This window comes from Oratosquilla oratoria, chromosome 34 (assembly GCF_046742065.1).
Source record: "Oratosquilla oratoria isolate Oo_2021 chromosome 34, ASM4674206v1, whole genome shotgun sequence".
NCBI lineage: Eukaryota > Metazoa > Arthropoda > Malacostraca > Stomatopoda > Squillidae > Oratosquilla > Oratosquilla oratoria.
In genome coordinates, this window is record NC_134810.1 from 27,133,945 (window position 1) to 27,160,131 (window position 26,187).

General features: G+C 41.2%; 2 protein-coding genes across 3 annotated transcripts in view; one reads left to right on the forward strand and one right to left on the reverse strand.

The window, feature by feature from the left end:
• LOC143018130 (uncharacterized) overlaps positions 1–7,494 on the forward strand; it is a 12,239-nt gene extending 4,745 nt beyond the window's left edge. The window contains exons 3-7 of the mRNA XM_076173256.1: positions 2,239–2,352; positions 2,686–2,808; positions 3,120–3,233; positions 4,229–4,342; positions 6,325–7,494. Coding sequence (XP_076029371.1) covers positions 2,239–2,352; positions 2,686–2,808; positions 3,120–3,233; positions 4,229–4,342; positions 6,325–6,413 — 554 coding nt within the window. The 3' untranslated portion in view covers positions 6,414–7,494. The remainder of the gene's footprint in view (positions 1–2,238; positions 2,353–2,685; positions 2,809–3,119; positions 3,234–4,228; positions 4,343–6,324) is intronic.
• Positions 7,495–11,715: 4,221 nt separating this feature from the next.
• LOC143018132 (uncharacterized) lies at positions 11,716–23,170 on the reverse strand. 2 transcript variants are annotated; one of them, XM_076173262.1, is made up of 7 exons: positions 23,011–23,170; positions 21,873–21,983; positions 16,832–16,945; positions 16,374–16,496; positions 15,951–16,064; positions 14,844–14,957; positions 11,716–12,918 (listed from the first exon to the last, which is right to left on the reverse strand). In XM_076173262.1, the coding sequence occupies exons 1-7, from the start codon at positions 23,054–23,056 to the stop codon at positions 12,830–12,832; spliced, it is 711 nt and encodes a 236-aa protein (XP_076029377.1). In that variant the 5' UTR covers positions 23,057–23,170; the 3' UTR covers positions 11,716–12,829. The 2 variants fall into 2 exon arrangements, with proteins under 2 accessions (XP_076029377.1, XP_076029378.1); XM_076173263.1 differs by lacking the exon at positions 16,832–16,945.
• Between the last annotated feature and the right edge of the window lie 3,017 nt (positions 23,171–26,187).

Sequence of the window (26,187 nt, forward strand, 5' to 3'; positions counted from 1 at the left end):
AATCAGCCATCCAGAGTCCCCTGCTGAACAAAGGCCTTCTTCATAGCATTCCATGATTCACACGATCGCTCCAACCTCTGCCATGTCACTCCTGCAAACTTCTCAATCTCATCTCTCCACCTTCTGTCTGGTCTCCCTCTTCCACCCTTCCCATCTCGCGGCGTCCACTCAGTAACATACTTGCTCCATCGCTCATCAGTCGTTCGCACTAACTTACCTGCCCAATTCTACTTCCTCTATTTTACCGCCTCCACAATATCTTTCACTCTAGCCTGCTCTCTCACCCAACTTGCTCTCTTTCGGTCTCTCACCGTTATTCCCGTCATTGATCTCTCCATTCTCCTCTGTGCAGTCCTTAGCTTTGTTTCCATCGCCCTCGTCAGTTTCCAAGTCTCATACCCGTAGATTATTGCTGGCAGAATGCATTGATTGTAAACCTTACGGCTCAAACATAAAGGTAGAGAGTCTCTCACGATTTTTCTATACTTACCAAACACTTTCCAACCAATTGTAATACGTCTTCTTTTTTCAGTATCATGATCTTTGGTCACTTTCACCATCTGTCCTAAATGATTATACTCTTCAACTTCTTCAAAACTCTCACCATCAATCATAATCTCTTTACTTTGAACTTTCGTGTTGAACATTACTTTGGTTTTACTCTTATTCATTTCTAAACCTACTTTGAGACTTTCCTTGTTCAGATCACTCAGCATATCTCATAAGTCTTCTGTTCTTTCTGGAATAAAAATAATGTCATCCGCAAATCTTAGGTGGTTCAAATATTTGGCATTAATCTTCAAACCTTTCTCTTCCCAACTCAACCTTTGAAAATCTCTTCCAAGCAAGCTATAAATAGTTTTGGTGAAATTATATCGCCTTGCTGTACTCCTTTCTCGATCTTGATCTCTTTTGTATCTTTATGTAGTCGAATTATAGCGGTACCTTTCTCAAAAATATTTTCTAAAACCCTTACGATCTGTTCGTTTGTACCCTAATTGCGTAGCGAGTTTAGTATTGTCATTTCTTCTACCGAGTCAAAGGCCTTCTCGTAACCTACAAATGCTAAACAAAAGGTATATTGTATTTTGTCGTTTTCTCGATTAGTTGGCTTATCGCCTGCAAATGGTCTAGAGTCGAGTATCCCCTCCTGAAGCCTGCTTGTTCTCTCGGTTGGTTTCCATCTAAAACTTGACTTAGTTTATTTGTAGGATCTTTGAGAATATTTTATATACATTTGATAGCAAGCTGTTGATAGGTCCTTTTTTATGAAGCAAAATCACTATAGCATTGCACCACGATTCAAGAACGCTTTCTTGACGTATGCACTGGGTGTACAACTAAGCTAACTTAATATGAACTTTTTTCCCTGCGTCTTTCAACAGATCTATCGATATAGCATCTTCCCAGGTGCTTTTACTTGTTTTATATTTTTAGAATAAATTCTAATTCTTCCTTTGTAATCTCTGGTACACTATTAACGTCTACACATGAATTCATTGACTCAACTATGGTCTTCGACGAGTAAAGGTCTTGGTAAAATTTGTCTACTCATTTAACCATTCTGTCCCTACATTTAATGATTTCTCCATTTCTATCTTTCAAACATATCATTTGCTGTCTTCCTAAAGCATGTCTGCGCTCGGTCCTTTTAATACCTTTCCGAATATTTTTCTCTTTTTCATCCAAGTATCTCTTTCTTTTCTCTAATCTCTGCCTTTTGTTGATAAACTTCTTTGGTTCTACTCTTTCTATTTCGTCTCTCCTACTTTTAATCTACATGGTCCTTCTTCTTTCAATTAGGTTATATTTGTGATATTATAAGTTGTATTATTCATTTGTGTTTGTAAAAAATAAACAAAAGATAAGATAGGTTGGTGGAAATAACATAGAGGATAGAGTGAGTTTCTGGACCTGATCTGTAGACCAAGTACCGGCCCTTCGGGAATACACCTCTTTGCAGATTTTGGGGTGGTAGACCGGCTTTTCGACCGGCAGGCATCTGTGTCTTTTACATGGGATTCTCCGTCCTCCTTTGTCGGAATGTTGTGTAGAAACTATGTCCAAGAAAGCCCACATTGGACACTATTTTTTGACACCCCATGTCTTTATGATAACAGGCAACCGGAATTCCGTGTACGCGTAAAATTAGTTTCATACTTGTGCTTGTTATAGTCACAGAATACGCCTTATTTCTACTTAAATTTATGTGTGTTTTTTTCACCCTCGTGGCTGCAGAGGAATGCGGGGTTGGATACTTCCACTGCCCTGAGGGATATTGTATCGGCGACTACTTGGTCTGCAACGGCTACCAGGAGTGTTTTGCCACAGGCATTGATGAGAAGTATTGCGGTAAGGGAATCCAAATTCGCCCTCTGACGACATGACGACATGACGCCATGTCGCAGGAGGAGCTTCAACTCGCGTTTTCTATCTGACTACTTGACTGCAGTGACAAACATTATCTGGTCTATCATTCAGGACTTTTACGTTTGTTCTGACTGCCGAAAGGTGATCTTATTTAACCAGGGCGAAAAATGAACGTCAAAAAATTTAAAGAACAAACTAATGTTCGGTTCAGAGCCTTGCTTTTCTAATTACACGAATGACATATTTTAAAACAGAAGATTGGTAAGATGATCATCATTCATTTACTTTTCTTGTTTCTTGCCTATCTTCCTGCAGATAACCACACAGACACCTGCTCCGAAGGCTACATGTCTTGCCTGATGGGCAACTGTGTCCATAACACCTTAGCATGCGACGGTTGGTGGGACTGCCTGAGCGGCGATGACGAAGAATTTTGTGGTGGGTAGAGGAGTGTTGTAAACAGAACTTGAAATATGCTATTTGCAATGAAAAAGAGTAGATTATCTCTTTCATATACCATGTGTTTGTTAGATAAAAAATCCCAAATTCTGCCAAGAAATACTTACACAGCATTACGTACTAAGTGAAAAAATATGCCTATGATGATTTGGTAATATTTTGAATTTAGATACTCGTAGAATTATACCAGCTGCATTGGGAACAGGGAATATCATGCAGCAGCTTGGATAAGAAAAATGAGGGTTGGGAGCCTCATGTGGTTTCTAAAATTTCCCTTCAATGGTCAACAGACGCATGCAAAGCGGGATCGTTCCATTGCAACGATGGTTCTTGCGTACCGCTGGATTATGTCTGTGACGGCTTTCCGAACTGTGCGGGACACGAGGACGAAGACAAATGCGACGGTGAGTGAGCTCTTCGGTGCAGGTAATACGGAGGGTTTGGTTCACAAAGTATCCCGGTAACGGAGGTCTTAATCCCGTGACAAACTGATTAATGGCGACACTAATCGGGTTAACACTACAACTCTTTCTAAGTCATCTAGCTCAGCTAAGATGAGGGAATGCTTTCGTCGCTCTAAGTCATAGTTACACACCAACCTGAACAACACTTGCCGAGTTAACAATTTAATCTTTTACTCACACAACGTTGATCCATTGTTCTCTTGTAGAAACATATTCATTGACGTGAACTTATGCCATCTTCTTCTGTCTTGTGCTATGTTCTTCCAGTCTAACCAGTTGGCTACCCTTGTATTCTGCAAATCACGTTTTATGTTCTCTTCCCATCTCTTCCAAGGATCCGCAGGTAGTCTTTTGCGACCCCAAACACATCCAATCCAACATTCTTTTCTGCAATGACCCTTCCTGTATCTTGGTCATGTGTTTTTTGAAGACGAGATGGTCGAGTGGAAAAGATGGTAGAGAAACACGGGTTGGGTCAGGAACACTCTCAAGAAGACTTGTAGTCAAAACGTTAGTAATGTAGTGTTCCTGATCTAACCCGTGTTTCCTACCAAATTTACCTTCAGTCCGATGTCCAACCCATCTCCGTCTTCTGTTTCTCGCATCTGCATACACCTCCCAGTGTTTCCCGTTGTGTCTCCTCCTTTGTCCCGTTTCTGCATCAAGGATTAAGCCCAGGTTCTTCCTATCCCCGTACTATAAGAGAGAGAGAAAAGAAAGAATCAACTTATGTACCATCTTATCTCTTTCAACACCATAGCACGTTCTCTCAATATTCCCCTCACCGTCACTTACTACACTACTGTCTTCCACAGCATATTCATGTAGTTATTAAATTTTTCGTGACGAACGGCATCTCCCAACGCCTACGGTCTCTCTGATATGCCTACTTCCTGAATTCCAGAACCCAACTATCTTTCTTCCCCCTCCACCAGGGCACTGTTACAACGACTACCATCCCTGTGATGACCACGCTTGCATTCACCCATCGTGGGTGTGCGATGGGTTCCCTGACTGTAGTGGCGGAGAGGACGAGCGGGATTGTCCAAGTGAGTAAGAAATCGATATTTCTAAGTTTTGTTGATGTCTGTACAAATGTAACTATAGAAGAAGTCGTCGCCGATCCTGCTCCGTGCTTCATTACTTGCCTGTATCTATTGGTCTTTCTCGATTTTTGCATATCTGGTCAAGGCAATCTTTTGTATACTTTTTAGGCGATGCGTCTGTATGGCTGATTGGTACATACATACATACATACATACATACATATACCAAGGCTTTTTCCCCCTTACAAGGGAGGTAGCCAAAAAGGAAAAGGCATAAAATCATTCCCACCCATTCCATCCCTGCATACACTCCACACCGCTCCCCCTCCCTCTTCCCTCTTATCTTAGCACCTCCTGGATGACGGGTCATCCCTGCACCTTGTCCACTGCCCTGGGTCAGAAGCAGTGTCGCAAGACACAGCACATCCACAGCAAGACCGCTTCATTAAATCGGAGACCCCCTCTCTCCGTCCCCCCATGCATAAAAGGAGAAGACGGGAGAAATCCCTTCGGTCTGCGTCAAATTTTGCTCACACATACTACTTCACCCCCCATCCCCCCTCCCATTCCACTTCTTGTATCACATCATCATCCATATACAACCATTCTCCATTCACCCCTGTCTTCTATCCTATCCCGTCCTTCCTCAACAGACATTCCCCTCTTTCCCAAAGCCCCCCTTACCCTATCCAACCACCTCTTCCTAGGACGTCTCCTCATGTTCACTCCCTCCACATCTGCCTTCCATACCTCTTTTACTAGTCTTTCTTCACTCATTCTTTCCATGTGTCAAAACCATTCTGATACTCTTTCATCATCCCTATCTCCCAACTCCTTTTCCACCCCTGTTCTTCTCCTCACCTCCTCATATCTCATTCTATCTAGCCTACTAACCCCCATCATTCTTCTCAGACACCTCATCTCAAACACATTCAAACTCCTTCTCTCTTCCTCTCTTATGTTCCATGTTTCTGCCCCATACAGTGCTGTTGGCACAATCACTCCTTCATATAGTCACCTCTTAGCATCCATTCCCAAATGTCTATTCCTCATTACACTTTTTAATCCACCAAGGCATTTACTCGCTTCTCTCAATCTACATTCTACCTCCACCTTCACTCCACCTTTTCCTGCCACATTTGCACCCAAGTATCTAAAACTATCCACTTCCTCCAGTCGCTCTCCCTTACCAAGTATCTAAAACTATCCACTTCCTCCAGTCGCTCTCCCTTAATGCTCACTTCCAGTCTACTGCCACTTTCACCCCTTGTACATCTCATCACCTTACTTTTACCCACATTTATCTTCAGCTTTCTTCTATCACACACTCTCCCAAACTCTGTCACCAACTTCCTCAATCCCTCCTCCGATCCTGCCACAAGCGCAGTGTCGTCCGCAAACAACAGCTGGCTCACCTCCCACTTCTCTCCATTTTCTTTAACCATCTCCAATCCCTGACCCACTACCCTTGCATTTACCTCTCGCACTGATTGGTGATGGGAATTAGGTACCTTCTCACTGGGGGAACTCTTTTGTTTTTATTGGTGATTCCATAGTCAACGAAGCTTTGCTGTTCAACCCAGGGCTTTCTCGTCACCAGAAGAATCTGTGAAATGGCGAGGCCCATATAGCCTTGAATTATCTCTTGCACTCATTGTATTATAATATATCGACTTTTCTCATTATATTCCTCAAAACAACTCATCGATCTCTACACGAAATAACATTTAACGGTCTTCATTCTATCATCTTGCAGAGTAAGTTCAAACAATCAAGGTTTCATAATTTTGGTGCTTCCTTGGTACTAACAGTCAATGCTATACAATAAATTTTATCCAAGTGTATCGTCGTATCACTGCCTCTTATACCAAAGAAACCACACCGATAGGTGCCTCCTTGGTGAAGTTGGATTTTGCTAAACAATATGATATGTACTCTAACTGTCACATTAGTCCAAACTGAGATACTAATTTTCGCCTCTGCAGGCAACCAGACCTTCACCTCCCTGCAAAAGAAGCGGAAGGATAGAATTCCTGGCGTGAGAGGGCGTCGCCTTAGTGAGGTCCTCGAATAGTGAGGGGTTCTTGAAAAGACGCCAGCCGAGTCGCGTCATCGCTTCGACCACTTATGCAACGCTGACACCATCCACTCCTTTCCATATACACCTTATCTTCGTTCCTATTCATGACGCATTGACAGCATGTTTTAAGTAGTTACTATCTTAGGGACTTTAGTGACATCAGGATCAAGTCACTCAGCATTCTTTTGTGTGTGGACACTAACTTCCATTTATAAAAGAATCCCGATATCCTTTAATTTTCACTATCCCTCCTTAAACCCTTCCATTGCCATCTCTGTGACTTCACCTCTTGTTGGGATATTGTCCCCAAAGACTGAAGCACTGGCTGTTACTGAAAAAATGCCCTGGTCATTTTGTGTTACTAGAGTTTGTGTGGCCCATTGTTACTAGACAGTTTTACAGAGTATCTCTTTCACATCCACTCCACAGGCACAACATAGAGAACTACTGGCCGACATCCCAGTTCACACAGTTTCAACATTGAAAAATGTATATCTTATGTCATGTGCAAGAAAAACTTGTATAATTTTTACTAGGTAGTATGAAAATTCTTCATAGATAACACTAAATTAAAAAGTGTATACTTGTACAAGTCCCTCAATATATATGTTTATAAAAACATAAGATATGGCTACAGTGATTTTTCAACTCCTTTTAAATCTCGCGACACAATGAGACAGGTATTGGAATGATCGAAGTACACCATCAGTATTTAAGGTTGGATTTGTTCCTTTAAAAAAAAGCAAATCATAAGAATATCTTGATTAGTTAGGAAATAATATATTGACGTTATTGTCAGTAGTATATTTTGTCATGTTTTTCAAAATATTTGGAAAGTTTTTATATATATTTGTTATACAGCTTTCATATCCACACTGTCCAACGACCCATGTGTGAAGGGAAATCAACAATCTTCAAAACACCTGAGAATCATTGATTTTTCTGACAAATAAATCTTGAAAGTGCTGCATGTGGTTCTGATGCAATTTTATTGTCATGGTTTCAGAAACTGAAGACATTTATTGACATAAGGTACATTCAACTTAATAACATTAAACATGGTGTTAGTCCAAGATTTATACTGTATTCTTAACCTCTTTAATACGAGTCAAATTCTCGCGGGCAGCATTAGCTGCCTGATGTACGATGATGTATCACAATACTCACATTATAAGATATAAAGTTACAGCTGTAGTACTCGTTCTCTTTCACTCTGAATGTTAATAACCACAGAAAATATGCTCAGGCCAGTTTATAGAATATGAGGGCCACTCAGCTACAACTACTTAGACGTCATCCCACCGAAGAGGTTAAACAACTCTGCCTCCGGGAATCGAATTCTAAGTTGTACGGGATGGTTCTCCCGAATAAAAGAGTTTGTGAAACTAAGACTACGTACTACAACATACTAGTTGATGTTGGTGGATAGAAGAGAAATTCCAGAATATCCCTTTTGTACATCTTTCATGGCATGGTTGGTAGCGCCCTAGTTTTTGCTAAAGACGGACAGCCTAGGGATCAAGTTCCCGAGTCCAACAGTTATAACTCCACGAACTATATTTTGTTTGGGACAGTCGAACCTAACTACATGATGTTATTAAAGTTATGCAAATATATCTGTTGTTGTTGCATATAATATTTTTTACAAGAAATGTTCACGGGGATAGTACATCTGAAAATATTTCACACAAACAAGAAAAATATATGTGAATATTATTGTTTTTAGCTTTGTTGTAGGGTGGCTACATAGAATGATATTAACAGTGAAATTAAGTGTATTAAATCACAATTTGATAACTCTCGTACTGGGATTCGAGCCCTCGCCTTGGTGGCTTACTTATTATAAGACGAAGGCCGTACCATCGTGTCACGACGACCCTTCAAAATGGAATGACTTTGTTCACGGCCTAGTCTTTCCACCGAGGGCGCCCGCGAGACATGGTATGTACTGTATTGCATCAAATCCTTTATGCGGGCTAGACTTCCGGCAAGTTTTTGTGTCATTATGACATATGAAATTAAACTCTCCTACTGGGATTCGAACCCTGGATGTTTTGTTCTGAGTTTTGCTGGTTTGGATATGCGGTAAGAGTTAACGCGTTTGTTACGTATGTCCACAACTGTCAGTAAAGTAGTAGAGTTAGTGTCGTGGGAATGTGTCTGTGTGGCGGTGCCATTTGGGGTAACAGCTGGTGTATCCTCATGTGATGAAATGGAGTGAATTTGAGCGGTGGGACTAGAATTAATTGACGTTAAATCAAGTTCTGCTTGCTCGGCCACGTTGATGTGGTTGACCTTGTGGGAAGTTGCTGATGGCAATGCAGGGAGGAAATGATTAGTATAAATGATGCCATGTTCAGTATTATGTTGCTTCATCACTGTTAAGCCTATGAGGATATCAGCAGGAAAGTAAACGTCAGCTACGTGGGTGGTAACTGGAATGGCTGGACATTCATCTTTGAAGCTAATATCTAGGGAGAATTTACCAATGATTGGGAGTGGTACACCATCTACTTTGCAAAGGTTAACGTCGGTGGGTTCCAAAATGGTGACACGTTTTGTTTCAGTGCGGAATTTGTGGAAACTATGTACTGACATGATGTTAACTGGGGAATCCGTGTCGAGAAATATTGTCACTTTGGTGTTACTAGACTTAGCTTTGAAAGTTAAGGAATCGGAAGACATGTCTGGGATATCCAGGGTATGTACCAGTAGAGTTGAAGATTGAATATCTTGGTATGAAATCACTTTCCTGGATGTGCACTAAGTCTTTGTATTCTGTAGTCACAAAGGAGATGTGTTACGTGAATGCCTTGCAGGAGATGTGTTATGTGAATGTCTAGCAAGAGATGTATTACATGAATATCTAGCAGAAGATGTGTTACGTTAATGTCTAGCAGGAGAGAGATCTGGGGATTCTGGTCTGTGTTGCCTCTGTGCTAACAACCCACAGCAACGATTACTCGTGTGAAAATGTGTACAGTGATGCTCGCAGTATCAGTTCGGTTGTGACGTGTATCTGTGATAATACGTGTTAACAAGGTGCCCTAGTTTGTGGTAGTATGTACAAAACATTCGTGTTCTTGAAGGAGAGCGTTGTCGTGAGCGATCTCGAGTGCGTGATTTATGCCTTGATCTCGTGCTGTGTAAGGGGGACTGTGTGACCTGGGCTATCGTGTGTGTGGGTGGATACTGACTGATTTTGTATCTGAGTGATAACTTGGTCCGTGTCAGAGAATTTCCTGGGGATTTCGCCTAATGTGATACCTGGTGTGAATGGAATTGTGATAGCTTTCTGGAGCGTGTCTGGGTGTAATTAGGAGAGTGGGTGAAAGTATACCATGAGGGATACTACGTGTTCCAATGGAATTTTGTTGTCTGAGATCTGGTCTAAGTTTTTAAGCTTTCTCTGAGTTCGCTCTTAAATGCTGAAGCTATTTTGACAGCTTTTTCTTTAGTGGTGTGTGGGCCATGATTGTAAGTTTTTCCCAAAGAGTATAGGGAGGAAAGTGCTCCAAATGACTCAAAAGCAGCAAATGACTTTTTGATTTGTTCCACGAATTGATCATAGGATTTTGTCTCTTCAAATAAGTCAGACTGAAAGACGTCACCAGCTAATGTGTCATTCTTGTTTATTTTAAATGATAAGATGGATATCTTTGTTTTGTCACCTGTGGCATTCCTACGTAGTATTTCTGAGTGAACCTCAGTGAGGAAATTGTGTACAGGAATGTTCCTGCCGTTGAAGAGTGGTAATGTTGTCTCATCTTTGATGACTGTGATAAGATTTTGTGTTGTCATGGTGTTTTGAGTAGGAGGTGAATTTTCTGAAGAGTTGGTAGTAGAAGGAGGGGACATGGTTGGTGGAAACGTAGCTTGGCTTCGTGTATAGGGTCGGTATGTCGAGTCAGAGAGGGCTTTGGACACGTTCATGTATGGAATAAAAATGTGTGGAGACCGTTTTCCTTCTAGTTGCCACTGAGAACGGAAAAAATATGTACTTATCCAAGATAATACGGAATGTTAGTCTACGACGGTGGGGCGAAAAGATGGAAGGATACACTGCTGGAAACAGGGGGAGTAATTAGTGTATTGTTTTGGTGAGTTAGAAAATAAGTAACAAAAATGTGCAGATATATAATGAGAAAATAAGAGAAATTAATGTGGAGATTCTTGCGCAGCTAGATGCGGGGGTGGGGACCGTTGGCTCGTAAAAGATTATCGTTAGAGCGTTGTAGTGTTGGCTAGTAGAAGTTGATCGTTGGAGCGTTGTAGTGTCGGCTCGTAGGTGATAGTTGGAGCGTTGTAGCATTGGTTGTTGGTGCAGTGACGTGAGGAGCGCGATGCCATGTTGGAGAAAGGGGGGTTCGTCCAACTCGTGCGATGGTGGAGAAGGGTGGTCGTTCAACTCGTGCGATGGTAGAGAATGCCTCGGAGGGGGATTTCCTCGTAGATGCTGGATAGTGCCTCGGAGGGGATTTCCTCGTAGATGCTGGATAGTGCCTCGGAGGGGATTTCCTCGCCGTAGATACTGGAGGAATGTCTCAAAGGGAGGCTTCCTCGTCGTATACACTGGAGGATGCACAACGTACAAGTAGGACTCTTCGCTTCGTAGTAGGATGGTGGACAATGTCGCTATATGGGGTTACCTTGTAATGATGCTTGGCGATGCAGGGGTGAGGGGTCTATGCTTCGTGGCGATGCTGGATTTTGGCGAAGATTGTTAGCGTTGGAAAATGTAGAGTTGTGCCTCGGAGGAACATGTAGAGTCGGAGTTTCGTATCTCACCGCTATCCACCAGAATGTAGAGTGTAAGTTTAACTTCTATATTGGGTGAAAAATAAATCTGGGATTGTTCTATTTAGTGTGTCAGACAGCTCTCCGGCCTACAAATACAAGGCAACCTCCGTCCAAACTTCGTAGGGGGGGCTGGGTTGCCAGAATCATTAGAATGTACATATTTACAGGGTTGCCAAATTATGGTATAAGTAGGCTGTTACCATATTCGCATATAGAATATTTGAAAGGTTGGTCGCGTCGGATTCAGGCAGAGTTGTTTAACCTCTTCGTTAGGATGACGTCTAAGTAGTTGTAGCTGAGTGGCCCTCATATTCTATAAACTGGCCTGAGCATATTTTCTATGGTTATTAACATTCAGAGTGAAAGAGAACGAGTACTACAGCTGTAACTTTATATTTAATAATGTGAGTATTGTGATACATCATCGTACATCAGGCAGCTAATGCTGCCCACGAGAATTTGACTCGTATTAAAGAGGTTAAGAATACAGTATAAATCTTGGACTAACACTATGTTTAATGATATTAAGTTGAATGTATCTTATGTCAATAAATGTCTTCAGTTTCTGAAACCGTGACAACAAAATTGCATAAGAACCACATGCAGCACTTTCAAGATTTATTTGTCAGAATAATCAATGATTCTCAGGTGTTTTGAAGATTGTTGATTTCCCTTCACACATGGGTTGTTGGACAGTGTGGATATGAAAGCTGTATAACAAATATATACAAAACTTTCCAAATATTTTGAAAAACATGACAAAATATACTACTGACAATAACGTCAATATATTATTTCCTAACTAATCAAGATATTCTTATGATTTGCTTTCTTTTAAAGGAACCAATCCAACCTTAAATACTGATGGTGTACTTCGATCATTCCAATACCTGTCTCATTGTGTCGCGAGATTTAAAAGGAGTTGAAAAATCACTGTAGCCATATCTTATGTTTTTATAAACATATATATTGAGGGACTTGTACAAGTATACACTTTTTAATTTAGTGTTATCTATGAAGAATTTTCATACTACCTCGTAAAAATTATACAAGTTTTTCTTGCACATGACATAAGATATATATTTTTCAATGTTGAAACTGTGTGAACTGGAATGTCGGCCAGTAGTTCTCTATGTTGTGCCTGTGGAGTGGATGTGAAAGAGATACTCTGTAAAACTGTCTAGTAACAATGGGCCACACAAACTCTAGTCACAATGGGCCACACAAACTCTAGTAACAATGGGCCACACAAAATGACCAGGGCATTTTTTCAGTAACAGCCAGTGCTTCAGTCTTTGGGGACAATATCTCAACAAGAGGTGAAGTCACAGAGGTGGCAATGGAAGGGTTTAAGGAGGGATAGTGAAAATTAAAGGATATCGGGATTCTTTTATAAATGGAAGTTAGTGTCCACACACAAAAGAATGCTGAGTGACTTGATCCTGATGTTACTAAAGTCCCTAAAATAGTGACTACTTAAAACATGCTGTCAATGCGTCATGAATAGGAACAAAGATAAGGTGTATATGGAAAGGAGTGGATGGTTCAGCGTTGCATAAGTGGTCGAAGCGATGACGCGACTCGGCTGGCGTCTTTTCAAGAACCCCTCACTATTCGAGGACCTCACTAAGGCGACGCCCTCTCACGCCAGGAATTCTATCCTTCCGCTTCTTTTGCAGGGAGGTGAAGGTCTGGTTGCCTGCAGAGGCGAAAATTAGTATCTCTGGTTGGATTAATGTAACAGTTAGAGTACATATCATATTGTTAAACAAAACCCAACTTCACAAAAGAGGCACCTATCGATGTGGTCTCTTTGGTATAAGAGGCAGTGATACGACGATACACTTGGATAAAATTTATTGTATAGTATTGACTATTAGTACCGAGGAAGCACCAAAATTATGAAACCTTGAAGGTTTGAACTTACTCTGCAAGATGATAGAATGAAGACCGTTAAATGTTATTTCGTGTAGAGATCGATGACTTGTTTTGAGGAATATAATGAGAAAAGTCGATATATTATAATACAGTGAGTGCAAGAGATAATTCAAGGCTATGTGGGCCTCGCCATTTCACAGATTCTTCTGGTGACGAGAAAGCCCTGGGTTGCACAGCAAAGCTTCGTTGACTATGGAATCACTAATAAAAACAAAAGAGTTCCCCCAGTGAGAAGGTACCTAATTCCCAGCACCAATCAGTGCGAGAGGTAAATGCAAGGGTAGTGGGTCAGGGATTGGAGATGGTTAAAGAAAATGGAGAAAAGTGGGAGGTGAGCCAGCTGTTATTTGCGGACGACACTGCGCTTGTGGCAGGATCGGAGGAGGGATTGAGGAAGTTGGTGACAGAGTTTGGGAGAGTGTGTGATATAAGAAAGCTGAAGATAAATGTGGGTAAAAGTAAGGTGATGTGATGTACAAGGGATGAAAGTGGCAGTAGAATGGAAGTGAGCATTAAGGGAGAACGACTGGAGGAAGTGGGTTGTTTTAGATACTTGGGTGCAAATGTGGCAGGAAAAGGTGGAGTGAAGGTGGAGGTAGAATGTAGATTGAGAGAAGTGAGTAAATGCCTTGGTGGATTAAAAAGTGTAATGAGGAATAGACATTTGGGAATGGATGATAAGAGGAGACTGTATGAAGGAGTGATTGTGCCAACAGCACTGTATGGGGCAGAAACATGGAACATAAGAGAGGAAGAGAGAAGGAGTTTGAATGTGTTTGAGATGAGGTGTCTGAGAAGTATGATGGGGGTTACTAGGCTAGATAGAGTGAGAAATGAGGAGGTGAGGAGGAGAACAGGGGTGGAAAAGGAGTTGGGAGATAGGGTTGATGAAAGAGTATTAGGATGGATTGGACACATGGAAAGAATGAGTGAAGAAAGACTAGTAAAAGAGGTATGGAAGGCAGATGTGGAGGGAGTGAACATTAGGGACGTCCTAGGAAAAAGTGGATGGATGGGGTGAAGGGGGCTTTGGGGAAGAGGGGAATGTCTGTTGAGGAAGGACGGGAGAGGACAGAAGACAGGGGTGAATGGAGAATGGTGGTATATGGATGATGATGTGATACATGAGGTGGAATGGGAGGGGGGATGGGGGGTGAGGTAGTATGTGTGAGCAAAATTTGACGCAGCCCGAAGGGATTTCTCCCCGTCTTCTCCTTTTATGCATGGGGGGACGGAGAGGGGTGTCGCCGATTTAATGAAGCGGCCTTGCTGTGGATGTGCTGTGTCTTGCGACACTGCTTCTGACCCAGGGCAGTGGACAAGGTGCAGGGATGACCCGTCATCCAGGAGGTGCTAAGATAAGAGAGAAGAGGGAGGGGGAGGGGTGTGAAGTGTATTCAGGGATGGAATTGGTGGGAATGATTTTATGCCTTTTCCTTTTTGGCTACTTCCCTTGTAAGGGGGAAAAAGCCCTGGTATATGTATGTATGAATGTACCAATCAGCCATACAGACATATTGCCTAACAAGTTTACAAAAGGTTGCCTTGAACAGATATGCAAAAATCGAGAAAGACCAGTAGGTACAGGCAAGTAATGAAGCACGGAGCAGGATCGGCGACGACTTCTTCTATAGTTACATTTGTACAGACATCAACAAAACTTAGAAACATCGATTTCTTACTCACTTGGACAATCCCACTCGTCCTCTCCGCCACTACAGTCAGGGTACCCATCGCACACCCACGATGGGTGAATGCAAACGTGGTCATCACAGGGATAGTAGTCGTTGTAACAGTGCCCTGGTGGAGGGGGAAGAAAGATAGTTGGGTTCTGGAATTCAGGAAGTAGGCATATCAGACAGACCGTAGGCGTTGGGAGATGCCGTTCGTCTCGAAAGTTTTAATAACTACAGGAATATGCTGCGGAAGACAGTAGTGTAGTGAGTGACGGTGAGGGGAATATTGAGAGAACGTGCTATGGTGTTGAAAGAGATAAGATGGTACATAAGTTGATTCTTTCTTTTCTCTCTCTCTTTTAGTACGGGAATAGGAAGAACCTGGGCTTAATCCTTGATACAGAAACGGGACAAAGGTGGAGACACAACTGGAAACACTGGGAGGTGTATGCAGGTACGAGAAACAGAAGACGGAGATGGGCTGGACATAGGACTGAGGGTAATGTGGTAGGAAACACGGGTTAGATCAGGAACACTACATTACTAACGTTTTGATTACAAATCTTCTTGAGATTGTTCCTGACCCAACCCGTGTTTCTCTACCATCTTTTCCACTCGACCATCTCGTCTTCAAAAAACACATGACCAAGATACAGGAAGGGTCATTACAGAAAAGAATGTTGGATCGGATGTGTTTGGGGTGGCAAAGGACTACCTGCGGAACCTTGGAAGAGATGGGAAGAGAACATAAAGTGTGATTTGCAGAATACAAGGGTAACCAACTGGTTAGACTGGAAGAACATAGCACAAGACAGAAGAAGATGGCATAAGTTCACGTCAATGAATATGTTTCTACAAGAGAACAATGGATCACCGTTGTGTGAGTAAAAGATTAAATTGTTAACTCGGCAAGTGTTGTCAGGTTGGTGTGTAACTATGACTTAGAGCGACGAAAGCATTCCCTCATCTTAGCTGAGCTAGATAACTTAGAAAGAGTTGAAGTGTTAACCCGATTAGTGTCGCCATTAATCACTTTGTCACGGGATTATGATCTCCGTTACCGGGATACTTTGTGAACCAAACCCTCCGTATTATCTGCACCGAAGAGCTCACTCACCGTCGCATTTGTCTTCGTCCTCGTATCCCGCACAGTCCGGAAAGCCGTCACAGAGATACTCCAGCGGTTGGCAAGAACCATCGTTGCAAAGGAACGATCCCACTTGGCATGCATCTGTTGACCATTGAAGGGAAATTTCAGAAACCGCATGAGGCTCCCAACCCTCACTTTTCTTATCCAAGCTGCTGCATGATATTCCCTTTGCCCAATGCAGCTGATATAATTCTACGAGTATCTAAATTCAAAATATTACCAAATCATAGGCATATTTTTTCACTTAGTACGTAATGCTGTGCAAGTATTTCTTGGCAGAATTTGGATTTTTTTTATCTAACAAACACATGGTATATGAAAGAGATAATCTATTCTTTTTCACTGCAAATAGCATATTTCAAGTTCTGTTTACAACACTCCTCTACCCACCACAAAATTCTTCGTCGTCGCCGCTCAGGCAGTCCCACATACCGTCGCATGCTAAGGCGTTATGGACACAGTTGCCCATCAGGCAAGACATGTAGCCTTCGGAGCAGGTGTCTGTGTGGTTATCTGCAGGAAGATACGCAAGAAACAAGAAAAGTAAATGAATGATGATCATCTTACCAATCTTCTGTTTTAAAATATATGTCATTCGTGTAATTAGAAAAACAAGGCTCTGAACCGAACATTAGTTTGTTCTTTAAACTTTTTGACGTTCATTTTTCTCCCTGGTTGAATAAGGTTACCTTTCGGCAGTCAGAACTAACGCAAAAGTCGTGAATGATAGACCGGATAATGTTTGTCACTGCAGTCAAGTAGTCAGATAGAAAACGCGAGTTGAAGCTCCTCCTGCGACATGGCGTCATGTCGTCATGTCGTCAGAGGGCGAATTTGGATTCTCTTACCGCAGTACTTCTCATCAATGCCTGTGACAAAACAATCCTGGTAGCCATCGCAGACCAAGTAGTCGCCGATACAATATCCCTCAGGGCAGTGGAAGTGTCCAACCCCGCATTCCTCTGCAGCCACGAAGGTAAAAAAAACACAAATTTAAGTAGAAATAAGGCAGATTCTGTGACTATAACAAGCACAAGTATGAAACTAATTTTACGCGTGCACGGAATTCCGGTTGCCTGTTATCATAAAGACATGGGGTGTCAAAAAATAGTGTCCAATGTGGGCATTCTTGGGTACAGTTACTACAAAATATTCCCACAAAGGAGGATGGAGAATCCCATGTAAAAGACACAGATGCCTGCCGGTCAAAAAGCCGGTCTACCGCCCCCAAATCTACAGAGGTGTATTCCCGAGGGGCCGGTACTTGGTCTCCAGATCAGGTCCAGAAACGTACTCTATCCTCTATGTTATTTCCACCAACCTATCTTATCTTTTGTTTATTTTCTACAAACACAGATGAATAATACACCTTACATCACAAATATAACCTAATTGAAAGAAGAAGGACCATGTAGATTAAAAGTAGGAGAGACGAAACAGAAAGAGTAGAACCAAAGAAGTTTATCAACAAAAGGCAGAGATTAGAGAAAAGAAATAGAAACATGGATGAAAAAGAGAAAAATATTCGGAAAGGTAAAAGTATTAAAAGGACCGAGCGCAGACATGCTTTAGGAAGCCAGCAAATTATATGTTTGAAAGATAGATATGGAGAAATCATTAAATGTAGGGACAGATTGGTTAAATGAGTAGAATTTTTTTTACCAAGACCTTTACTCGTCGTAGACGTTAATAGTGTACCAGAGATTACAAAGGAAGAAGTAGAATTTACTTTAAAAATATAAAATAAGTAAAAGCACCTGGGAAAGATGCTATATCGATAGAGCTGTTGAAAGACAAAGGGAAAAAAGTTCATATTAAGTTAGTTTTAGCTGTACTCCCAGTGCATACGTCAAGAAAGCGTTCTTGAATCGTGGTACAATGCTTTAGTGATTTTGCTTCATAAAAAAAGACCTATCAACAGCTTGCTATCAAATGTATATAAAATATTCTCCAAGATCCTACAAATAGACTAAGTCAAGTTTTAGATGGAAACCAACCGAGAGAACAAGCAGGCTTCAGGAGGGGATACTCGACTCTAGACCATTTGCAGGCGATGAGCCAACTAATCGAGAAAACGATAAAATACAATATAACTTTTGTTTAGCTTTTGTAGATTACGAGAAGGCCTTTGACTCGGTAGAAGAAATGGCAATACTAAACTCGCTACACAATCAGGGTACAAATGAACAGATCGTAAGGGTTTTAGAAAATATTTTTGAGAAAGGTACCGCTATAATTCGACTACATAAAGATACAAAAGAGATCAAGATCGAGAAAGGAATATAGCAAGGCGATATAATTTCACCCTAATTATTTACAGCTTGCTTGGAAGAGATTTTCAGAAGCTTGAGTTGGGAAGAGAAAGGTTTGAAGATTAATGCCAAATATTTGAACCACCTAAGATTTGCGGATGACATTATTGTTATTCCAGAAAGAGAAGAAGACTTATAAGATATGCTGAGTGATCTGAACAAGGAAAGTCTCAAAGTAGGTTTAGAAATGAATAAGAGTAAAACCAAAGTAATATTCAACACCAAAGTTGAAAGTAAAGAGATTATGATTGATGGTGAGAGTTTTGAAGAAGTTGAAGAGTATAATCATTTAGGACAGATGGTGAAAGTGACCAATGATCATGATAATGAAAAAAGAAGACGTATTACAATTGGTTGGAAAGTGTTTGGTAAGTATAAAAAAAATCGTGAGAGGCTCTCTACCTTTATGTTTGAGCCGTAAGGTTTACAATCAATGCATTCTGCCAGCAATAATCTACGGGTATGAGACATGGAAACTGACGAAGGCGATGGAAACAAAGCTAAGGACTACACAGAGGAGAATGGAGAGATCAATGACGGGAATAACGGTGAGAGACCGAAAGAGAGCAAGTTGGGTGAGAGAGCAGGCTAGAGTCATATTGTCATTTCATGTTCTGCCAATCTAGTGTTCAGGTCTCTCCCGGTTTGACCCAAGTAAACCAAATCACAATCTTTGCAGGGCAAACAATAAACACCAGGTGACTCAACTTCCTTCGGTTTTTGTTGAACGTTCACAATTTGCTTACGCACGGTGTTAGGATAGTGATAGGCAATAGTGAGACGTTCATGAGGAAACAATTTAGTAGAAGAACTGATGGTATTATTAAATGGAATTTTTAAAATGTCCTTAAAGGAGCGGTGAAAACTTGAGGGGACGGAAGTTTTAAAATGGTTGGCCCTAGCCTTACTGAGGGCTTGATCCAGAAACAAAAACCGAAGGAAGTTGAGTCACCTGGTGTTTATTGTTTGCCCTGCAAAGATTGTGATTTGGTTTACTTGGGTCAAACCGGGAGAGACCTGAACACTAGATTGGCAGAACGTAAAAGGTCAATTAGGTATGGGCAAGAAAATTCGGCTGTATTTCTTCATGTCAAAAATAAGAATCATTCTTTCGACTGGGGTAAGGCCAGATTAGTGTTCAAGTCCCACTGCGGTTTCAGGAGGAAAATAGTCGAATCAGCATTAATTGAGGAATGCCCTAATATTAATATTTCTAAAGGGCAGTGGACACCTGACATAATCTCACGCGCAGCAGTAGCCAAGTTGATGCGGACGCTACATCCTCCCCTCTCCTCACCTCCTCCCTCCTCCGCCACCCCAGTTTGCCCCGCGCCTGAGTGAGGTCAACTGTCCACATCTCTTCTTACTGCAGTTTATAAGTCCCCTCTGTTCTCTATCTTATGTACTTTCCTGAAGAGGGCTACAGTTGATAGCCGAAATATAGGATTTTTCTTTATTCGAAGTTTATTCTTTCTCCAACTGTGGGTTCCTGTGTGTAATATACATACATGTATACAAAATATATATATATATATATATATATATGTATATATATGTATATATATATATATATATATGTGTGTGTGTGTGTGTGTGTGTGTGTGTGTGTGTGTGTGTGTGTGTGTGTGTGTGTGTGTGTGTGTTGTGTGTGTGCGTGCGTGTGTGTGTGTGCGTGCGTGTGTGTGTGTGTGTGTGTGTGTGTGTGTGTGTGTGTGTGTGTGTGTGTGTGTGTGTGTGTGTGTGTGTTTGTGTGTGTGTGAGTGTATTGTGTGTGTGTGTGTGTGTGTGTGTGTGTGTGTGTGTGTGTGTGTGTGTGTGTGTGTGTGTGTGTGTGTGTGTGTGTGTGTGTGTGTGTGTGTGTGTGTGTGTGTGTGTGTGTGTGTGTGTGTGTGTGTGTGTGTGTGTGTATACCAAAAGAATAAAAGATCATTGTAAAGTTAAACACAAATGAGCCATATGATAAAGTTCCTAGATACATATCATAAAAAAGGTCATGGAGACAGACATTCACAGCAGCAAGAAATGGCCACCAAACCTGTTAGCTAGTAGACAGTGCCAATTAATGAAAATGAAAAGAAATAACAAAAAGACTAAGGGACAATAATCTCACCTAGGTTGTTCAACGTCTTCATGAGTGATCTCCCAACACCAGATAAAAAAAAAATAAAAAAATAAAAAAAAAAATCATCCACACAAATGACCTGACGACAAAATAACTGATAAGAACACTCAAGCCTACATAATCAAACTAGAACAATGGATTAGAATCAATATAATAGAGGCCTTCCCTCAAATATCATTAGTAACACTACTCACTCCAGACAACCATGTATCAGATGGGTGAGAGAGTATGCTAGAATGAAATTAATAGCCAAACCGTTCCATTGGAAAAGAACCCCAAAATTCTGGACCTCACTTTCGATACTCACCTAACCTTTAACCCACACATGAAATATCTAATAGTATAAATCTACAAGAAAATAGATACATTAAAAATAGTTGCATGCATGGGTTTTGAACTACAGAAGGAAACTCTAATCACAATCCACAAGCAATTCTTAAGAATCACACTCGACTATGCTTCTACAACACATGGTTCCTACCAATAAAAAGGTACCGTACGAACATTACAAAATAAAACATTGAAAATAATAACAAGACGCACCAAAACCACGCCAAAAAAGCACCCTTAAACAGAAATCAAGATTGTCCCCATAGAACATCACGTGAAAATAAGATACACAGTTTTCTGCAAGAATCATCAACTCTACTCGCTCATTTCATTACGCCATATAAACACAACTGAATGTAGTAATAAATTGCACCGGCAGTATATCATACCTTAATACATAAACAACCTAATACCTGCGCCACACAACACAGCCATGCAAAACCACTGTCATACACCAGTCACTCGAAGCCCGACCACCAAACATCCTTCTTTTTCAAACCTCCCCAAATATTAGTCCTATAAAAGAGAGAGAGAGAGAGAGAGAGAGAGAGAGAGAGAGAGAGAGAGAGAGAGAGAGAGAGAGAGAGAGAGAGAGAGAGAGAGAGAGAGAGAGAGAGAGAGAGAGGTAGAGAGAGAGAGAGAGAGAGAGAGAGAGAGAGAGAGAGAGAGAGAGAGAGAGAGAGAGAGAGAGAGAGAGAGAGAGAGAGACAGAGAGAGAGAGAGAAGCAAGAATCATACGAGTACTTGTACGACTGTGTTCTGGTTACCATCCAACAGGACCACAACACAGTGCCAACACTGAATAATGCTGGCCACAGAAACAAACTATATTGAAGTCAACCATCACACGAAATGCACTGAACACTTCATCCTACTCTGCCTCACCCAAGCCATAGCCAGAGAGCAGCAACACACTACTTCTTACTTGAGTGACTTATGGGTTAATCCGGTGGCTGTTGCCGGTTACCTGGGGGTCGTGGGCCTTCTGCCAGAGAGATATATGGGGGAACGAATTTGTTTATTGATTAATTGGATATAGGAAGTAAACCTGATATAGAGAAATATTGTAGGGAACTTCCTTGTAACTATATAAAATTCTCTCCACGTTATTATCGTCCTACTTACCGCAGTCGCTTTCGTCGGCACCATCGGGGCAGTTATTGTATGAGTCACACTTGAACCGTTCGTGGAAGCACCATCCGTTGCTGCAAGAAAAGTAGCCGGGCTCGCACTCGGCTATTGAAACAACACAATGGTTAATCCTCGAAGTATTCGTGAAAGTAGGAGAGTGGCTCGATTGAAGATGGAAGAAGAAAATTGTTATGGCATTGAAATACGTGCGAGGGGCTGATAGACTTAAATTCTATTTATTCATCTATTCTATTACAGTGGCAAATTTGACGGACAGATTGCCCACATTCGTTTTGAAGCACATGCGTCGTCGCGCCAGCCACAGAACCGTGGACGTTTGCGAGTTTTCGCCAACAACGTTTACTAACTATGATCCATTTCGTCACATCTTATAGGCAATACGTGCACAGCATAGGCGCATGCGTTGTGATGCACACGTAAAAAGTTGCAAAAAATGCGTAAAAGTAGCAAATATTGTTGACGAAAACTCGTTAACGCTCATAGTTTTGTGGCTGTTATAAGGACGCTTTAAGCTTTATATCAGCCAAGGAAAAGAAAGGGACATTAATGTAAGATATATTTTCCTTAGCAGGAGAAATAATGGAGGAAATACTAGTTGGCCATGACATGGTCTAGGTCAGGGGGTCTCCACCTGTTTTTTCACATGTATCTCATACTTATGTATTGCTGTTCTTTAGCCTCCTGGAGAGACCACTTCGCCACTCAATTGAATCGTTTTGCATCCACAAACTCCCACTAGTTATCGGTTCGTGGACCAACTTGTGAACGGGGGTCCAACTTCCAAAGCTCGATAACCACTGGTCGAGAAAATCATGAATGCAGGTCGTGACCGATGGCAAGAAAGCTATACCACACGTCCAGTAAGTGCGGCCCACAACTTTGGTCAAACTGTATCTTTATATTGTAATGGCCAATGTCTACATATGGTCAACGGAGCCTGTGTTCATTGTCAATATAAGGTGGAAGGTCACATTCGACCTCGCTAAAGAATGTCATAAATGAAGTATCTTTATTCATCAACTTCATATAGTCTATAATACAGCATGAAAATGTGCCTAAAATTCTGTGGTGCTGGTAACTGGTAAGTCAAGTCAAGTGAGGAAGAACATACCTAAAATAGTAGGGAGGACGACTAGGATGAACAAGAGACACCTCATCCTGAAGAAGTGTCAAACGGCTATGACAGTAGCAAAGCGCTGATTGGAATTCGTCTGCAGGAAGACGTGTGCTGGCTATCAAGTGAAAGGCGGAGTTTATATATGTTCATGCATGTATACAGCGTGGACGGGAGTTTATAGGATGGGGTGACTGCAGGTACATGGGAGTTTTCCTGTGTGGGAATCAAGTGTCTGGTTGCTAACTTGGCAATCGGCTTCACTTGCAACGATGCAGTTAAGAGGGACCTGCATCAAGATAACAAGAGCATTCTTTTTCGTCTCTTCTTTTTTCTTCTTCGTTATCTTCGTATTGTTCCCCTTCTTCGTCTTCTGTTTACCATTGTTGTTGTTACTAGTATCATCATTGTCATCACCAATATCATTATTTACATGAAGTGCAAGAAAGGGAAGACAGAGGCCTTGCTCATGTTCAAGAAAAGAGAAATAGAATTATGGGGAAGTGACGGCTATAGGTGTAACCTTGGAACCACATTAACGTGAAAAGATGACTCGGAAAGAAATAAGAGGAACCAGGCGTGATTTATTTTGGTATCCTAATTTTCTTATTTAGTTTCGTTCTCAGATCCTTAACCAAAGGTCATGTGAGTATCAAAAGTGAGGCCTATCATTTCGAGTACTGTCTTTATCGATGGAGGCTTTGCTTGACCTAAGTTGACTCATCGCTGGAATAAAACTGTCTGGCGTTATCCAGGCCAGAAATGCAAAAAGTCTGTTACTATATGGATAAGGTCACCTCAGGCTGTTACTTGACATGAGGTTTCTTCATACCAGTTTATTTGTATTTGTTACCAATTTACGCGCCTGACCCTTTGCAAATCATCGACTCCATCTTTTATTTTATAACGTAAGTAATTATATAGAGCCTTCTACTGTCTATTAACAAATCCCCCAAATCATCTTCTTTCTTGACACCCTGCGAGATGTCCAGTAACTGTTATTCTCTTCAATAAAAAAAAAAAAATTATTCAAGTGATCAAATTTGACTTTAATATCTACTCTGTTTGCTTCCTCAGTGGCCAATAAAAACGGGACCACTTACATCAGCATCATGTTTATCCAGTAGAACGATTTACCTATCTTTGTCTTATCAAAGAACCATGGACTTATCCAAACTATTATGATATAGATATCAAAATAGGTTATTAGTATTTTGTGAGCTATAAACAGCGCTTCCATTTTTGCTGATGATATCACAACGAAGTGGTGGGACATTATTCATTTATCTATTTATTTATCTATCTATTTATTTATTCATTTATTTATTTGCTTATTTATCTATTTATTTATTCATTTACTTATTTACTTATTTATTTTCACTTTAAAGTAGAGATTAGTCGTCTTTCATGAAAAGATGCTGAGTAACTTGGTCCACAGGGATGTCACCAAAGTCCCTATGATACTAACTGCACAACAGATGTAGTCAATAACCCATGCTTGGGGGTTGGGTGCTGTTCAAGCAAAAACAACTCGGACTAAACCAGAGCAAAGGGTAGAAATTCGCACAGAGTCCAAATACTAAAGGAGTTGACCTTGGTCTTAGCGCACAGTTCACGGTTCCTGCTGACTAAGGGGAGTTTAGAGGCGTTCAGCCCATAAATGGATAATGTCACTTTGGCTCTAACGGGCATGATGCATTCTGAAGACCGCAGTAATATGTCTTTGCAACAATTCAAACAAACGGATACGATGGTCATGAGCAAGTTGAAAATGGGTGAATAATATTTTTTATCCTTATTCTAATGACTTTCAGATAATGCTGCAGAGTATGGAGTCTTTCTGGGCCCAAGCTAAAAAAAAAAAAAAAAAAAAAAAAAAATACAGTTAAATCCCACGAGTGTCACCTCCCAAAACCTCTCTCTTGGTAGAAGGCAAAAATAAATGACGATTCTTGAGAGAGACCGACACATGGACACATGTGTCTCGTCTTGTTTGGCCCGGGAAACTTACTGATGAACTCGCATATCTTATCACGTTACATGGGACCAAACTGAACACAATTCAGTTCCCTGTCGAGCATAAACACTGGGCGTGCATTACACTTTTGTTTAGATTTCACACGTCGAACAATAGGTAGGAAAAAAGGTATGGACGTAAAATACAAAAAGTTTGTAAAAAGAGTTGAATACTACTACTTCCTAAATTGAACTACTGATGGAACGGGTATGTGACTAAATTATTTGCGAGTTCAAAACCAACTATGCCAAGAGACACAGGGGGGCTACATCAATACGGTGTCAGGACATGGGTCATCCAAATATGAACTATATTCTGAAGTGCAGAATTTGGTATAAACAAGTGGGTAAAGATGATTACGTAAGAACACAAACACCGATAAACAAACACAAACACTGAACAAAGGACTCTCCTAACCATTTCTGTGAGTCGCTTGACTGTGGCAACCTCTGCCACACCACTCCTGCAAACCTCTCTATCTTATCTCTCTACTTTCTGTCTGGTCTCCCTTTCCCACACTTGCTATCTCGTGGCGTCCAGTCAGTAGAACATCTGGCCCATATGTTACACTTCTTTGTAGCTTTTTGACAATTCAGTTCCTCTTCCGCTCCTTCGTCATTTCTACAATATATTTCACCACAATCTGTTTTTTTCGCCCAACTTACCCTCACCCTCTTACTGTCTTTCAGTGTTTGTCCCACAGTATATCTTTCTGTTCTCCTCTATGCACTTGAAGCTTTGTATCCCAGTGGCACCCTGACACACCAAAACCAAACTTAGACCTCCCGTTCCACAGATTCAGACCTATCACCCTCCACATCCCTTTAATCCCTCAAACAACACTGACGTACACAAACCCCCGACTGCGGTGACCAATAAAATCTAAACTAACTCCCATTGATGCACAACCCAAACCGACCACTGCATCATTCCAACCCAAATAACGATGCACTCTATTATACAATGGAATTGCCGAAGACTCCCTAACTTAGGAAACTATGAACATCCACCTCCATAAATACAAACATTGATGCATTTGTTTAAAAGAAACAGCTAGGAACACACCAGCCCGCCTTGAAGACCATACCTTATACGGACCATATACCTATCCACCCTCTCCCTACCCAAGACAAACGAGGAAGTAGAGAAATCCTTGT

Bases quoted from the DNA above. Each gene is read 5' to 3' on its own strand.
- LOC143018132 (XM_076173262.1), bottom strand. From the start codon at position 23,056: ATGAGGTGTCTCTTGTTCATCCTAGTCGTCCTCCCTACTATTTTAG. The intron at 16,946-21,872 runs GTAAGTAGGACG...TCGTGGCTGCAG, and splicing joins TGCCGACGAAAGCGACTGCG to AGGAATGCGGGGTTGGACAC. The intron at 14,958-15,950 runs GTGAGTGAGCTC...CCCCTCCACCAG, and splicing joins GGACGAAGACAAATGCGACG to GGCACTGTTACAACGACTAC.